Below are 17,696 nucleotides of genomic sequence, written 5' to 3'. Positions count from 1 at the left end.
CTTCTTCTGCAGTGCTGTAAGTGAGATGTAAACTGCCTGGTGGCCAGGCAGCTGCCAAAGGATGTCTGGTAATGGCAGGTTACAGAGGGAACAATCCGAGAACAATGTGTAATATCTGCCAGCTGCAGAGAATAATTGTTTCTGTAAGGATTGAAGTGTGACCGTTGACCCTGGGAAGGCCCTTCCGGCACAGACTGGGTATTCGTTATACGTGCTCCGTGGGGATTCGTGCAGGGAATCAGCATGAAGCTAACTTGAATAGGACATGAATGCAGGCCCCTGCATTTCCTTAAGAAGGGGAGCTGATCTCCTGCTGAAGAACTAAAAATGAAATGAGATCAAATAAGACCATTACAATTATATAGAGACACAGACCTGAACCAAAGCTCTACATCCAGACTTTGGGAAAGTTTGGGTCTTGGTGATAACTTTGCAGCCACCAAAGTCACACTGCTATGTCTAGCGTTCGAGCCTGAGCAGAGCTAGCGCATGATGTCTACCTGCGCCGGGAATTGCGCCTCCCAGCTGCTGTGTAAACATATCCCTTTTTAACAGTAATTTCTATTCCCTTCTTCAGTTTAGGCTAAATATTGGTACTAGGCTCAAACCAGCACTAAACTCAAATGTCTTTCTATTGACTTTCTGGGAGAGTTGGATCAGGCCCTTTCAGAGAGCAAACTAAGAAACCAACCTGCTTTTAAGCACCTTCATTATATGCTCAGAGCATATATGTACGTGTAGGCTTCGTTTTTTTGCTGTATTTATACTTGGCTTCTTACATTAGGTTCCTCAGAAACCAAGGAAGAAGGGCTGGAAGCTCAGATTAACAGATTAGCTGAACTGATTGGAAGATTGGAAAATAAGGTAAGAGGCTTTTTCAAGGTTTTGGCTAGAAAATCTCACAGTCGAGATATTCTTCAGTTTGGGAGACTGTTGCAGATACAGACTAACACGGCTGCTACGCTGAAATCTGTTGTGAGTGCTGCATTCTTAAGCCAAGGCCTGCCCCGCCATTTTCCCTCAGTATTTGTGTACGCATTACCACGCCCGAGCATTTACACCAGCTACCGCACTGGGTCTGAGTCAACAAAAATGTTCACACCCCGCAGAAAAGGGCATGGCCAATTAATGCTGGTTCAGAATATTGAACGGGACACTGTCAATTTAAAAATCATATTCTTAAAAATGACTTTTCTTGCTTGTTAAAAGTGATACCTTTGTTGATTACTCCTGAGGCATCCAATTCCCTGTCACCATTTATGGTGTGTCTTTACTAGGTGTGCTTACATTCTGCACTTTGCTGACTTTGGGCAATGAAAACAGACGAGTAGCTGGCCCTTGTGCACTAGTACACTGCTGCAGCATTTGGGTTACAAATGCTGCACTGGAATTTTTATATCCAAAAAACAAACAAACAAAAAAAGAAGCCTGTTTTGTCCTTTCATTTTGGGGCAAATCCTCTACCCCAGGAGTGGGCAAACTACGGCCCAAGGGCCGCATCTGGTCCTCCAGACATTTTAATCTGGCCCTCGAGCTCCCACGTAGAAGCCCGGAGCAGGGACATTGCTGCTGCTTCTGGGAGCTGCTTGAGGTTAGCACCGTCCAGAGCCTGCCCCACTCCCGCACCCCAACCCCCTGCCCCAGCCCTGATCCCACTCCCACCCTCCGAACCCTTTGGTCCCAGCCCGGAGCACCCTCCTGCACCCCCAACCCCTCATCTCCAGCCCCACCGCAGAGCCCACACCCCCAGCTGGAGCCCTCACCCCCCCCCCGCACCCCAACCCCCTGCCCCAGCCTGGACCCTCTCCTGCACCCTGAGCTCCTCATTTCTGGCCCCAGCCGGAGCCCACACCCCAACCCCCAATTTCGTGAGCATTCATAGCCTGCTATACAATTTCCATACCCAGATGTGGCCCTCGGGCCAAAATGTTTGCCCAGCCCTGCTCTACACACTGCATGGCCCAAGTAGCTGGGCCAGATGCTAGGCAAAGATGCTGAGAGGGACAAGGAAGTCATCTCTGTGGATCCCTACATGCCCCTCTCCCCCCAAAAAACACTGGGGTGAAGATGCGGCATGCAGCAGTGGATCCTCTGGACCACCCATACCTCCCTGTCCCTGCCCTCTGTAATATTACCTCCTCCTTCTTCTTGTCCATTAAAACACCTCTGGATCTGCTGTATGGATATGTTTACAATGCAATTAGACACTGTGACAGGTTGGATCACAGAAACCCCCTTGGGGCTGCCAACTGATGTGCCAAGACTACTTCTGCCCCTGCTTTCCCTGCCAGTATGGGACTCCAAAACCCTGCCTGGTTGTGCCAGACATGCTTGCTGGCTACAATCACAGACCCAGTTCTGGACCATGTGCCACAAACTGCAGGCTTAACTAAAAGCAGCTTAAGAAATGTTCCTGTCTCTAACACTCAGATGCCCAACTCCCAATGGGGTCCAAACCCCAAATAAATCCATTTTACCCTGTATAAAGCTTTTATACAGGGTAAACTCATAAATTGTTCACCCTCTATAACACTGATAGAGAGATATGCACAGCTGTTTGACCCGCCCTCCCCTCCCCCCCCCCCCCAGGTATTAATACATACTCTGGGTTAAATAATAAGTAAAAAGTGATTTTACTAAATACAGAAAGTAGGATTTAAGTGGTTCCAAGTAGTAACAGACAGAACAAAGTGAATTACCAAGCAAAATAAAATAGAATTAGTCTATGTCTAATACAGTAAGAAAACTGAATACAGATAAAACCTCATCCTCAGAGGTGTTCCAGTAAGCTTCCTTTTACAGACTAGTCTCCTTCTAGTCTGGGTCCAGCAATCACTCAGACCCCCTGTAGTTACTCTCCTTTGTTCCAGTTTCTTTCAGGTATCCTTGGGGGGTGGAGAGGCTATCTCTTGAGCCAGCTGAAGACAAAATGGGGGGGGGGGTGTCTCCCAGGAGTTTTAAATAGACTTTCTCTTGTGGGTGGATGCCCCTCTCTCCCCCTTTGTAGAATCCCAGCTACAAGATGGAGTTTTGGAGTCACATGGGCAAGTCACACGTCCATGCATGACTCAGAACTTACAGGTAGCAGCCATGGTTCACATGCTACCTTGAACGTCCTCAAGTAGACTTCTTATGTGGATTGGAGCCTTCCAAGATCCATTGTCCGTTAAGTGTTTCTTGATTGGGCACTTAACTTGCACATTCCTATCTCAAGAAGCTGACCAAATGCTTTACTAAGGCTACTTAAAATCAAGCAAGTACACAGCCAATATTCATAACTTTGAATACAAAAATTATACATGTATACAGATAGGAGGAATAGATTCAGAAGATTATAAACTTTACAGAGATATGGTACATGGCATATGTAGCATAAAACATATTCAAGGTATGTCATATATACATTCGTAAGCATATTTCCATAAAGCCTTATGGGGTGCGTCGTCACAGACACCTATGGCTGGTCCATGCCAGCTGACTGAGGCTCTTCTGGCTTGGGCTAAGGGACTGTTTAATTGTGGTGTAGACATTTGAGCTCTGGGACCCTTCCACCCCGCAGGGTCCTAGAGCCTGGGCCCGAGCCCAAATGTCTACACCATAATTAAACAGCCCCTCAGCATGAGCCCCACAAGCCTGAGTCAACTGGCACAGGCTAGCTGTGGGTTTTTAATTACAGTGTAGACATAAGCTAGGTGCTCAGAGGAAGGCCTTGGATTTGCTCGGCATAATCCTTCAAACAATTACTGTTGCACTGCTTGCACACACTGTCCCTAGTTAATACTCACAGCAGTAAGTGTTTGCAGGGTCAGGCCTTCAACTTTACCACCTGAATAAACTATACAGAATGTCAGCACTTTTTAATTCAGTAACATCCCTAATAGCTGGGTGCCCCATATTCTACTGTGCTTACAACAGATTTACAGTCATTCATTTTTAAAAGCAATCTTCAAGCATTCCTTATCAATTATTCTGTCTGTGTGCCACTATCATTACAATCAGCAGTCTTTCTAAGGGAGATAAATTAGCCCTGCTTTAGACACTGCTAGGTATCCAGGTTCTAGAAGCCTATTGATTGACCGGTATATTTTAAAGCTTGTTTAAACCATCCTCTCTTGTCAACCTCTGCACAAGTTGCTGCCAGCATTTCTGAGCTGAGCTTTCTTTTAGCATTTCATTAGGGGTGGTGAGCTAATACAAAAAGTAGCTCCACCATCAGAGATTTCTTGCATGCTGAAGTACTTCATGGTGGTTGAGTTTGAGTCTGCTTACAGACTTTTCTGAAGGATTTTAGTGCGTGTATGTGTGTGTACACAGTATAAATCCAACCCACACAATGTATTCATAACTTTTTTTTTTTATAATCACTTCGGGAAATATCATGCCATCAATGTATATGAAGAAGTTCTCACTTAATTCCACATGACAGTATGAGCCTACATTGCTATGGATCAGTCTGTGAAGTTTGTACAGCATTTTAGGGTTCTTCTAGATGAAAGGCACTATTCAAATACAATAATCCTAATTTTGGGAATAACAGGAGTCATTAAAAAATAGTGATGGTAATGGACAATCCGGAAGGACCAGAGAGAAATAACACAGGGTGAGTCTGCAGTCAGAAAATACATCCTTTTTACTTGTAAAGTAAGCAAATTTGCTACAGATTCTCGACAAGACAGTACACGTGGAGCCCCATGATCCTGTTTTTAGTAACTTCCCGGAGTAGAGCCACACTTTAAATTCTAGTGAGTTCAAATGAATCTTTCATCTAGATGCTGGTTTTGGTGCCATTGATAACCTCAGGTTCTAACATATAGTTCGATTTGTTTCCCCATCTTCTTCTCGGCTGGTGAGTCATTTTCTTTAACTAGCACCATGGATACGTGCTCGACGCTTTCAACCTCCCTTGTTTCAACTGATGCAGTTTTGCCTCACAGTCTGTAGCTCCTCCTCAATGGCTGGTAGCTTATTCTGGGGCTTCGAAAGGCAAGGCGCACACGCCTCCAATTTAACATGCATCTCTTCTTCTAGGGCTTTAATTACCCATAAAGCCGTGTATTGGGAGATTCTTCAGAGCTACTCAGCTTCTAAGAAATCTGATTGGTTCTTCAACTGTGCTATGGACTTGGTAGACCCCAACAGGAGTTTGCACATCTTTCCCATGGAGGGTTAACCAGACCTTGGCTAGCTCTCAAAGATCTTCTGTGCTAGCTTTGCCCTTCCCTTACATTTTGGTTCAAAAGTACATTGACATTTTCAGCATGCTGGGATTTCAGGCAAGCGTTAAAAACCCAAGAGCTGAGAAGTGTTTGCTTGCTGACCTTGAGGGAAACAATATGGAAAAATTCCAAGGCAGCCCCAGGAAATTCTCCTTTCAGATTTCCAAAATGAAAAAAGCTCAAACGAGAATAATAGACAGTACAACGAGAGAGAGAGAGAGAGAAATATTTGCTTAGAGCTGTCTTATGAGGAGGCTTGAGTTTGAATACTGTTAATTCAGAGAAGCCAGGGAGATGGAAGATGATCAAATATCAAAATGCCAGGTATATTTCTTAACACGGTCAAATTACACTCCCACTACAGATACAATCCCCCCATGTTGAGGACTGAGCCCCACATCAGAAAAGCTAGTTTGTTACTTGAGTTTCCTTGAAGGCTGGGAGAAGAGGCAAGAAATCTGACTTGGCAGGTCTGACCACTGCTGGTCCCAAATGCAACATCATATGTGGAAGGGAAGTGATCTCTCTAGGGTGGGTATTGATGCTGGTTGAAAAATCACAGAAAAAAATTGCCAAAAGCATCCAGCTAAAATTAAAATGTTGATCATTCTCTAAGCTTACAGGAAAAGAAGAAAAAAGTAAATGGAAAAAAATTCTGCATGTTTTTATTTTTCTGTGGTGCTTTATGAAAATTAGAAGAATTTTGACCGGAAGTATCCCTATCCCTTTATAGATTGGTTACTTTGCTTATGATAGAAGGTAGATAAATCACATGGGTCTGAGGGAGGAGAAAAGGAGCTACCAGAACTCCAGCCAATCAAAGTGTAAATTGCCTTTGAGGAAGTGTCTAATGGCATAGTTGGTTGTAGTGAATTCACAGCGAATCAATGTCAGGCTTGTTCTGGATGGCTGAAAATGTCATAGGCAGACTACTCCCATTACAGCCCCGAGAAAACTAGGAAAACTGAAAAAACCGTATAAAACATATATCTATAGAACTGTAAAGTGAGATGACATCTAACAGTAACTTTAAAAGGGAAAGTCCTTGATTTAGGCTTTCTGACTCCGTCTAGTGATTGACAAATAAAACTACATCTTTATTCAGTGTCACTGCAGGAAGTATTTATTTAATAGAAATGTAATAATTTTACAGTAACTTAAAATAGTCTTAGAACCCAATAAACAGACACATTCCATGGCAAAGGAATAGAGGAGAATAGAGGAAATATTCCCTTTCAAAAGTAGCCTCCTCTAATACTAGATAAGTAAAAGTTAAGCCTCAGATAAAGATCTGCCAAAGCAGTAGATTCATAGAATCATAGAATATCAGGATTGGAAGGGACCTCAGGAGGTCATCTAGTCCAACCCCCTGCTCAAAGCAGGACCAATCCCCAATTTTTGCCCCAGATTCCTAAATGGCACCCTCAAGGATTGGACTCACAACCCTGGGTTTAGTAGGTCAATGCTCAAACCACTGAGCTATCCCTCCCCTTCAGAGCAGGGATCATAGAATCTCAGGGTTGGAAGGGACCTCAGGAGGTCATCTAGTCCAACCCCCTGCTCAAAGCAGGACCAATCCCCAACTAAATCATCCCAGCCAGGGCTTTGTCAAGCCTGACCTTAGATTGATACTGCAAAAGTACTGCAAATGTCAGTCTCCGTTTAAATGCAAAAGCAAATAATCGCAGTTAAAGCATAAGTAAAACAGTTGAAACTACTTTGGCAATCTCTATGCAAATAGTGTGATTCTCTAGAAAAGAGAGGTCCACAGACCTAGCTTCTGCATCCCCCATAAGCAATTAGAACATTTACACCCATTTCCAGTTATCAACTGAAGCATCCTCTTTGTTTCTGTAAAGTTTTCTTTCTCCATTTATAAGTAGTCAAATCTATTCCAAGCAGAGTCTTATTCATCCCAGCTATAGTGATGGAGAAATACCCTTTGATGTGGATAGAATGCTTTTACAGATGAATCTCAGAATTGTTTGCTTTTTATTCCACTGGTGTTACTTTGTGCCACAGCATCTGAATTATGTCTCAGCCTGATACTTTCCATAGTGTCTTGTAATACAGCCATCAGTTGCCTTTTTTATGTGATTTTTTCGTTGTTGACTGGCACAAGCCACACATTTGCCAAACGGTCCTGATTTCTGGAAGTAACTGTGACACCTAATGCAAACCAGTTCTTGTTACTAGCTGCCAGCTGAGAGTTTGCTGCCCTGTTTGGAATGCATTGGTGGCCTCGGACTACATTTTGCTGGAACAGTTGCAGTTTTCATGGAGAACTTTGGTTTCTTTCAAAACTTGGTGGTTGTTTTTCCAACCCTAACCAAACACTGATTTAAAACTTTTTTTGTAAAAGAAAAAAATGAGACTTTTACATGTCTGAATATTAAGGGACTCGAGAAGAAGAATCACCTTCCGTTGAGGTTTGGTCATGTGAGCTATCAGCCCCTTCTGAATATAGAAATGGCAGAGGACTGATAGCAAGGCATTCGCTGGGGTTTCTCTGGCACTGGACCTCTCGTCCTTCCTTGGTCTGCCAGAGATCCGATAAAGGCTTTGTCTTCACTGCTAACAAAGGTGCTTTTTTATCTCAGGGTGCCTGATATTTGTGAGCTGTCCTGAGGTAAAAACCCAGTGAAGACCAGGCACTTCAGTTTTACCACCAGGTAACTCATCACCACTAACCCTATTTACCTCTCAGTAAAACTGAAGTGCCGGGTCTTCACTGTTTTTATCTCAGGATAGCTCCATTCATGCTAGTTACCCTGAGGTAAAAGACACCTTTCTTTTCTTTCTAGCAATGAGGACAAGGCCTTTAGTGATTGTTCCACAGGATTTATTGTCACAGCTCTCCTTGGGGTAGGAGAAAGATGATTGGGGGCTGATTGCAGCACTGAATTATTGTTGTGATGGAAATGCTGGTGGGAACGGATGTTCTCCAAAATGCTTTTTTCCCTTTCCCTGTAGTTCTAATAAGCTGTGACGCGAGCAGTTTGTATGGGGAGCAAATCCCGTTGTGGTCCTTCAGCCTGTTGAATTGCATTGTGGTTCTTCTAGTCCCACACAGGGTGCTGGATGCGTGCTTCGTACCCACAAATAAATAACTCTTTAGTTCTGATTTGCATTTTTACAATGGAGGAGACTAATTAACACCCACACATACCTAGTCCCCTGCATGCTGTTCGCTGAGCTGAATAGGAAAATAGAGACTTATAGCGATGGAGGCCTCTGCAGAGGGATTGTAGTACCACATTCTTGTGTTTGAAAGTGAGAAACACAGAAACTGCTTTCAAGAGGAGAGGAAAAGCAACATGTCTCTTTGAGACCACAACACGCCTCTGTTTTCCTTATAAATTGGTAAATTTCACAAACCTAGTTTGTTTGATATTTGAGAGTCTCTCAAAGGAGCTGATAGATTTCCACTCCATACGGCTAAATGCAGTGCCTTGCATAATGACAGGTTTCAGAGTAACGGCCGTGTTAGTCTGTATTCGATTGCATCCGATGAAGTGAGCTGTAGCTCACGAAAGCTTATGCTCAAATAAATTGGTTAGTCTCGAAGGTGCCACAAGTACTCCTTTTCTTTTTGCGAATACAGACTAACATGACTGTTACTCTGAAACCTGTCAAAGGAGCTGTGTTCCCAGGGAGGGTTAAGCTTTTCCTCAGTTGTCAGGTCTCCCTTTAAGGTTCCTTTCACTGGTTTGTCCAATTTTCCCTGGCATTTTGCCATTCCTGTAACATTTGTGAAGAGCTTCTAAAGAAAATGAAAAATATTTTTGAAAATAGCCCATTTTAATTTGGGGGGGGGGGGAAGGGGCTGGAGAGGAGTCCAGAATCTGACTCAAAGGGTCGCAGTGTCCATTAGATACAACAGATATAAACAAATCCCCAGAAATCAAAACTGGCCCCAAATACCTACCTAGTATTTGAGAAAAAGATTCTACTTTTGCTCTGGAAGAACACGCTTATTTTTCTGAACTGCTGTGGTATATGGATTGTACTAAATAGAGAGCAACAATTGAGATTGCTATTAGTGATGACAGCTCTCCATACTTCTTGTTGCTGGTTTTCTTTTGGCAGGGTTTTTATTTTTTCCCTTCCCGTCTTCATAAACGTGTGTATACATGGCGAATTGAAAAGATAATTGTTTCAGTTTTCTTTTCAAATTGTTACTGATGTTTCTATTTTTCTCTTTATAAGCTAAAAAATGCTTTTAGAAAAAAACAGTAAATAGAATTCCAAACAATCACAAACTCATTCATTAATGTGGGCAAACAAGAGATCTCTCATGTCGATGGTACGGTATGTCACACACACTTTTAAAAAGTTTTTTAGTACATTTATTTATTTAGATGTATATAAATGCTAAAAATGGGCACCAGTCCACACACATCAGGCTCCCTTGAAGTTACTTAAAAATACAAGGAAATTAATGCATCAGCCTCTCTAAAGTGCAGCTGTATAACTCATAATTCAATATAACTAGAGCTGTCTGGACAAGAGATTTCACATACACACAAACAAATACGAAATTTGAAAGTTGTTTCTCTTTTGCAAAGTTTAAAACTCACCAATTTTTGTATTTTCTAAAGTATTCATGCAATTTTAATAGAAATTTTGAATGAAATCATAAGAATGCCCATACTGGCTCAGACTAGTGCGCCTTCTAGCCCAATGTCCTGTCTTCTGACAGTGGCTGGTGCCAGATGCTTCAGAGGGAATGAACAGAACAGGGCAATTAACGATTGCTTTGGTTCAAGCACATCTGTTGATCTGTACTGGGGCAGCGTGACCTGGGGAGAGAGGGCTCTGTCAGATGGGTAGGTAAGTAGGTATATAGAGCTCTTCAGGTTGTATTCTAGCCAAGCTGAAGGAAATAGATGATATGGTGCATCCTTTATATCCTGACTTTCAGAGAGGAGCTCCAGGTAGCACTTGTTGATGAATGAATACTTCAGGGCAGGAAACCTTTGTTAGATAGCAGGTGATCCTTAAACAGAGGTCAATAGCAGTGACTTGGAGGAAGCCATATTCTGAGGATTCTACCTTGGGAAGGTTCCCTTCAGAGAAGGATGTAAGGATGCATCAGATCTGGGCCCTGTAGTCAAACCAGAAATAAAACCATTAAGAGCAGGATGAGGAAGACACGCCCTTCCTTCTTCCCTTCCCTCCAACGTTTTACTTCCTGGCAATGTCCCTTTCAGTATGGTTGCATAACCCAAAGCACTTTCACTCCAGCTCTCTTTTCTCGCTCACACACATCGTTCCTGATGTGGTTGCAGCTGCAGGTGGCAGTCTGTCACTGAGGAGGAGACAGCATGGCACACAGCTAACTGTAACCAAGAAGGCACCTGCTCTCTGATCAGGACTCAGAGAGGAAGCCACACATTCTGAGGAATGTCCCCCTTGTTTCCCCCAACTATTTCATGATGACCTATCTGCGAAGGTGCGCAGTCACATGACTCAGACTTGGTCAGTGTGTATCTGATAGCCTTGGAAACTGGGTGGAGGAGACGAAGTTTGGCGATCCAAAGCCTCCACTTCTGGAACCCTTGTATTTCTTTTGTGTATTTGTTGTCCATGGGTGATATTCAGTCCTGTACGGAGGGCTGCCAGAAACACTGTGCACCATCTGTGCCTTCAAAATAGGCTTGCGTGGACACACTGGCGCAGAGGGCCAATTACACCCCATCTAACTTCCTGGACAACATAAGACTTAGATACACACACGCTCTCTCTCCCTGCCAGCTTCAGTCTCCACTAACACTTGTACCATTGTATGCAGATCCTTTTCTCTTTATTTAGCTTGTAACTCTGACTCTTCATGAGCGGTTTTTCATCAGCGCAAACAAACAGATATTAATGACAGCCGAATGGCAGTGCCAGTGAGATTCCTTCTCACAGAACGAAGTGGTGCAACCCCATGATTGCTGTGAGAGCGCATTTTGATTAGCATTTAAGTCAAGGAGTTGCTAGTAATTAAACATTGCCACCATTAGTGGGGAAGAGGTGGGGTTGCTTGTTGAACTGTTGATATTATTGCTGGAGTGTGGGACTCCTGGCAGGAAGGATTTCTGCAGTGATGAGCGGGGTCAATAGTCTCAAACTGCAAAGTGCTAAGTGCTAGTAGTAACAATGACCTGTGACTAATGTTGACTGCTCTGGAGTCTGAAAAGGAGTGAGCTTTCCACAGCTGAATTGTTTACCAGCCCGTTGGAATGCAGCAGGATCTTCCCCTAAAGCCAAGGCTGCAGCTGCTACTGGAAAATATGCTGCCTTCCAAAATGGCTTCCCTTTTACTCCTCATCCTCCTAGAAAAGAGAGGGTTGATTTCTCATTACGTCTAAAGCTGTTCAGATGTAAACTGCCAGTTCCCGGTTTCAAGGGAAATTCCTGGCACTCTCAGCCTGTGAGGGGAATGTAGGGGGGCCACCTGGAGAAAATGTATGGCTGATTCATGTGGAAGGCTCAGGGCTGCCTTGCCCTGGTGCTGGAACAATTTTTGTAGCGGGCATGCTGAAGGCAGAAACCCTGTATTTGGGTTGTTGTTACTACTTCAAGCCAGGGGGTGCAGGAACACCCCTAGGTCCAGCACCTGTACTGTCCTGAGTCAATGTCCAGAACAATCACTAATATTACTTGAAGGTGTGATATAGGGGGGTCTTTTACCTGACTGATTTCCCAGCAGTGATCCTGGTAAATTCAGTGTCTGAGGGATGCAGTGATTGGGTATACTGGATAGCGCTGGCAGACCTCTAGAGGAAAAAGTACATACCCAGCCTTCCTCCCTGGTCTACCCTTAAAATTCAGATTGACCTAGCTATGTCATTCAGAGCTGTGAAAAACGTCATGTCCTGAGCACTGTAGTTAGGTTGATCTAACCCCCAGTGTACATGCAGTTAGGTTGATGGCAGAATTCTTCCGTTGACCTGGTTACTGCCTCTCAGAGAGGTGGATTAACTAGATTGATGGAAAAACCCTTTCCGTCAGTGTAGGAAGTGTCTGTGCTACGGAGCTGCAGCTGTGCCCGTGTAGCACGTTCAGTGTAGATGTGCCCTCTGAAAAGGTGCAGTACACGCAGCACCAGTGCAAACTTCTCCTCCTGCTGCCCCATTGAACTGCCTCCCCTTGACCTGAATAAACCACCTCTCGAGGTGAAGGTAGTTCCGTCTATAATGGCTATTCAGTCCTTAGCATCTCTGATGCAGTGCAACTTCTGGGATGAGCAGTGCAGAAAGGAAGAAGTTTTTAAGGCCCGGCTTGACAAAGCCCTGGCTGGGATGATTTAGTTGGGGTTGGTTCTGCTTTAAGCAGGGGGTTGGACTAGATGACCTCCTGAGGTCTCTTCCAACCCCGATAGTCTATGGTTCTATGAAGATCTCCTTTGGGTGTACTAGGAACCCCTCCTCTTTGCTCCCTCTAGTTCTGCTGGATATCTTCTGTCCTTGCAATGCCCTTTGAATTTTAACAGCACATGCCAGTGCGGAACAGTCACAGATATAACAATGTATCACAGATAGAATGAGTCGTGGAACACCTGGGCCCTGCTTTAAAAATGCCACAATGGCTTGTTATGAAAAAATAAAACAAAAAATGTGTAGAATTTTTCATCCTGATTATTTCCAGCCCAGTGGCTTAAAGAAAGTTACATAAGCAGAAAGACAAGGTCAGGGAAGTAATATCTTTTACCAATTTTAAAGTTGGTCTGGTAAAGATACTATCTCCCCCACTTTGTCTCTCTAATACCCTGAGAGCAACATGGCTACAACAACACTGCATACATTAAATAAACAGAAACATTTTAAAGAAGCCTATATTCCTATATCTGTGAACACCTGCGGCCTGCCTTTCAGATATGGCAGTTATACCATACTTGCTGTATCCTAAATTACATAAGCGGAATTCACAGCAGGGCTCTATGGAGTTAGTGTCATCTAGGGCTTGGGCAACATTACATGTATGTTGATATCAAATAAAAAACCCAAACATCAGAAAAATTATAGCTTAAGTCTGAGCCGAAGGTTCAATCCAGTTGTGGCCTCTGGACCATTGGAACAGATGGACTATGCCATAGGGAAGATGGGAGCTTGGAATGGGGAGATGTACCATCAAGTGGTTTGAAATGAGGATCAGGTTATGAAGTGCTCCACAGAATGATCATATAGTTGAGGGTGGGGGGACCTCAAATTTAGTCTAATTAAATGAATATAGGACAGGATCCTCAGGACTTCCATTGGATAGCTACATTACACACTTGGTGTAGTGGAGACTGCAGGAAGACATGGCTGGGGGAAAGTGTTCATATCAATACTGGATTTAATCAGTCCCCTTGTGTTGTCATAACAACTTAAGGCAGCTCTGTAAGTAATGTTCATCTTGACAATATTTTTAGAAATTTGGTTGTCAAGGCAACAGAATGCAGTTTTCGAATGCCCCGCGGCTGGTTTTTCTACCATTGCTGTTGTTCACTTTTTTTTATTCGCAAAGAGCAAGGCTGACTCCTGTATCGCGTACTAGGAAGCAACAGGGGAAACTGGATGAACTGATGATATAATGCCTGCATTTCGATGGGCTCTTCCTTGTTGTCTTTTACTCTGTACATTTCTGATGCCTTAACTTGGGGAAGTGAAGGTGTTGGAGGAGAGAAACCCTGTTTCTTCTTCCTGTTTCCCTTATTTTCCGCTCCGTTCTTAAGGCGTTATTTTGATGCCACTATTTCCCCTCAGTCTGGAAGGACTGCCCAGGTTTCTTTTGAGCTCTGAAGTTATATGCTCTTTAACTGGCTGGAGAGCTCAAAGTACAGTCTTGAGAAGATTAACCATTGGAACAAACTACCAAGGGAAAGGATGGATTCTTCATCCCTTGAAGTCTTCAGATCAAGACTGAATGCTTTTCTGGAAGATATAATTTAGTCAGATTCAAATTAGTTGGCTGAATAAAGAAGTAACTGGATACAATTCTCAGGCCTGTGTTATTCAGGAGATCTGACTAGATGATCTAATGGTCCTATCTAGCCTTAAAAATCTCTGAAACTATAATACAGGATTCAGGCTTTTCTCATCTAAAAGCCCTTCCCTTTTTAATATACACCATGGTTTGCTGGCAGTCTCCTATTGGGCAAAAGTCTGTTTCCTTCTTGTGTCTGTTGGGTTTTATGTCTGCAGGGCTGTGTGTGCTGTTGCTGGGGAGCTGGGATATTGAAGCCCAGTTTCAAGCTGGTATTTGTTTGCCAGTCTATCTTGTTTCTCCCATTGGCTTTGTTATCGTCAGATTTTTGTTGGGTGGCTGGTGTTTCACATACAAGTATCTGTCTGAATTACAGTAAAATTATGTTGTTGCTAGTTTGTCCAGGAAGAAATCTGACTTGAAAGCCCAGATCATCAAACACTTGAACTCTGAGGAAGTTTCAAGCCCAATTGTGTGAACTGAGTTTATCTCTTATAACAAGGCACTTGCTTGTCCTTGCAGCCTGTGATGAGCCCACTGCCTTTTCAGCACTTCCACTCTTTGCCAACCTGGGGAGTTGTGGATTGGAGCTGGAACTCCGTAGCCAAACAGAGCACTTTGAACAGCTAGGATCCAGGCATTTTTCCTTTAACTGATTCTACTTTTCCCTTCAATTTTCTATCTTGAAAAGTTCCTTAACATGTTAATGAAAGGGAAATGGGAAATAGCATTGAGTACTTGCATACAGGCCAGTCTTTCCCAATGCACCTACTTTAGGTGGATTTTTTAAATTTTAAATTGCATTGCATTGACCTGGAACTTTGTCAATGCTCTTGAGGATAGCTAGTGACAATCTAAAGGGCGATATTTTTTACATGTATCCTCCACCTTTGTGCTTGCAATCCTGCATGATGTGCACCCCAAGCCGTTGTACATACTGCTACCCAATTTGCACATTTGCAGGTGCAAATGCAGGTTTTGTGCACACAAAATGAGAGTGTACAAATATGGAGCTGGATTGAGGCAAGCTAAGGATTTGGCCTGGGGTTAAAACTGTGTGCAAACTATAGACCTGACTTAGATCTTCTTATTACTGAGTGTCATATCAAATTAGCTGCATTGTACATTTGCCCATCTGTAATAGCTGATTTCTATCCATGCTCATTGCATAGAATATCTAAAATCAGATTCTGTTCTGTTCCAGACACAGCAAAGCAGTGTAAATAGGAACCTTAATGTGGCTGGTCTGTAAACCAAACTTTACTAAAACACAGTAGCCTTCCATATCTAAAGTCACCCAGTATCTTTCTCGCTCTCTCTTATTCTATTACCAAGATAGTGCTTGTTAAGTGATGAATTGAAGGCTGAATTGATGAAGAATGATGCTGACTTGCTGCAGTCATGCCCCTAAAGCCTGCCTGCCTGCCTCTTTCAGATAACCCTCCAGACCCAGAGAATCCTCTGAGATGCAGGTTTCAGAGTAGCAGCCGTGTTAGTTTGTATCCGTAAAAAGAAAAGGAGTACTTGTGGCACCTTAGAGACTAACAAATTTATTAGAGCATAAGCTTTCGTGAGCTACAGCTCATTTCATCATGCATACAGTGGAAAATCTAGTGGGGAGATTTTATATACACAGAGAACACGAAACAATAGGTGTTACCATACAGACTGTAACAAGAGTGATCAGGAAAGGTGAGCTATTACCAGCAGGAGAGAGGGGGTGGGGAGGACCTTTTGTAGTGATAATCAAGGTGTGCCATTTCCAGCAGTTTACAAGAACAGTAGGAGGGAAAATAAATAAGGGGAAATAGTTTTACTTTGTGTAATGACACATCCACTCCCAGTCTCTATTCAAGCCTAAGTTAATTGTATCCAATTTTCAAATTAATTCCAATTCAGCAGTCTCTCGTTGGAGTCTGTTTTTGAAGTTTTTTTGTTGAAGAATTGCAACTTTTAGGTCTGTAATCGAGTGACCAAAGAGATTGAAGTGTTCTCCGACTGGTTTTTGAATGTTACAATTCTTGACGTCTGATTTGTGTCCATTTATTCTTTTACGTAGAGACTGTCCAGTTTGGCCAATGTACATGGCAGAGGGGCATTGCTGGCCCATAATGGCATATATCACATTGGTAGATGCGCAGGTGAACGAGCCTCTGATAGTGTGGCTGATGTGATTAGGCCCTATGATGGTGTCCCCTGAATAGATATGTGGGCACAGTTGGCAACGGGCTTTGTTGCAAGGATAGGTTCCTGGGTTAGTGGTTCTGTTGTGTGGTGTGTGATTGTTGGTGAGCATTTGCTTCAGGTTGGGGGTCTGTCTGTAAGCAAGGAGTGGCCTGTCTCCCAAGATCTGTGAGACTGATGGGTCATCCTTCAGGATAGGTTGTAGACCCTTGATAATGTCTCTTTGGTCACTCAATTACAGACCTAAAAATGGCAATTCTTCAATAAAAAAACTTCAGAAACAGACTCCTACAAGAGACTGTTGAATTGGAATTAATTTGCAAACTGGATATAATTAACTTAGGCTTCAATAAAGACTGGGAGTGGATGTGTCGTTACACAAAGGAAAACTATTTCCCCTTGTTTATTTCCCCTCCTACTGTTCTTGTAAACTGCTGGAAATGGCCCACCTTGATTATCACTACTAAAGGTTCTCCCCCCCCACCCCCCCGCCTGCTCTCCTGCTGGTAATAGCTCACCTTTCCTGATCACTCTCGTTACAGTGTGTATGGTAACACCCATTGTTTCATGTTCTCTGTGTATACAAAAATCTCCCCACTATATTTTCCACTGTATGCATCCGAGGAAGTGAGCTGTAGCTCACGAAAGCTTATGCTCAAATAAATTTGTTAGTCGCTAAGGTGCCACAAGTCCTCCTGTTCTTTTTTCTCTGAGATGCAGCTTCTTATCTGAAAAGTCTTCAAACACCCCTTCTTTTAAAGCACCTCATGTACCTATTACAGCTTAAACCAACCGAAGGCCAGAGGAGAAATAAATGAAAGGCTTCTTTGCACACACCACTTGCACTTCTGTTGATTCAGTATGTGCCAGGTTTGCCTCGTTGATTGGTTGGTTTGGTTGACAAAGCAAGGACGCTTCAGAGGGAAAGGGGTTGTATGTGGGATCCTGGAAAGAAGGGCTGCTCTGAGCTGTGCCCTGGTATCCCAAGTCATGGCTGGATCAGTAAAATAACTTCCTGAAAATTCAGCTCAAGGTGACTTTGCTGTTCAGCAAGCGACATTTTGAGTTATACAATAAGAGCCCCATTGGAAGGTCTGCACAGTGAAGAAACTTCCTTGCGTTAACTGACTTCAGTATCTCTGTTCAGTGCGCTAGGAAGGGATTAAAAATGCCAATCACACACTGATACATAAAACCCACTGCAGCCTGGGATAATACTATGTAGGCATTCCTCTGGCTTCAGAGACTTTAAAGATCTGGTAGTTCTCCTAGCAAGAGGAGACACCTGTGAATAGGGTTGTATCCACCTCACTTCCCAATGCCCCTATTCCCACAGTACCA

At 43.3% G+C, this 17,696-nt stretch overlaps 1 protein-coding gene across 3 annotated transcripts in view; it reads left to right on the top strand.

The window, feature by feature from the left end:
* The window catches only part of NECAB2 (N-terminal EF-hand calcium binding protein 2), a 359,662-nt gene that overhangs the window by 312,441 nt on the left and 29,525 nt on the right, over positions 1 to 17,696 (top strand). For all 3 annotated transcript variants that reach the window (XM_075118339.1, XM_075118338.1, XM_048870602.2), the window contains exon 8: positions 785 to 864. In XM_075118339.1, coding sequence (XP_074974440.1) covers positions 785 to 864 — 80 coding nt within the window. The remainder of the gene's footprint in view (positions 1 to 784; positions 865 to 17,696) is intronic.

Source organism: Caretta caretta, chromosome 12 (genome assembly GCF_965140235.1).
Source record: "Caretta caretta isolate rCarCar2 chromosome 12, rCarCar1.hap1, whole genome shotgun sequence".
Taxonomy (NCBI): Eukaryota; Metazoa; Chordata; order Testudines; family Cheloniidae; genus Caretta; species Caretta caretta.
This window is presented reverse-complemented; position numbering and strand designations above follow the sequence as displayed.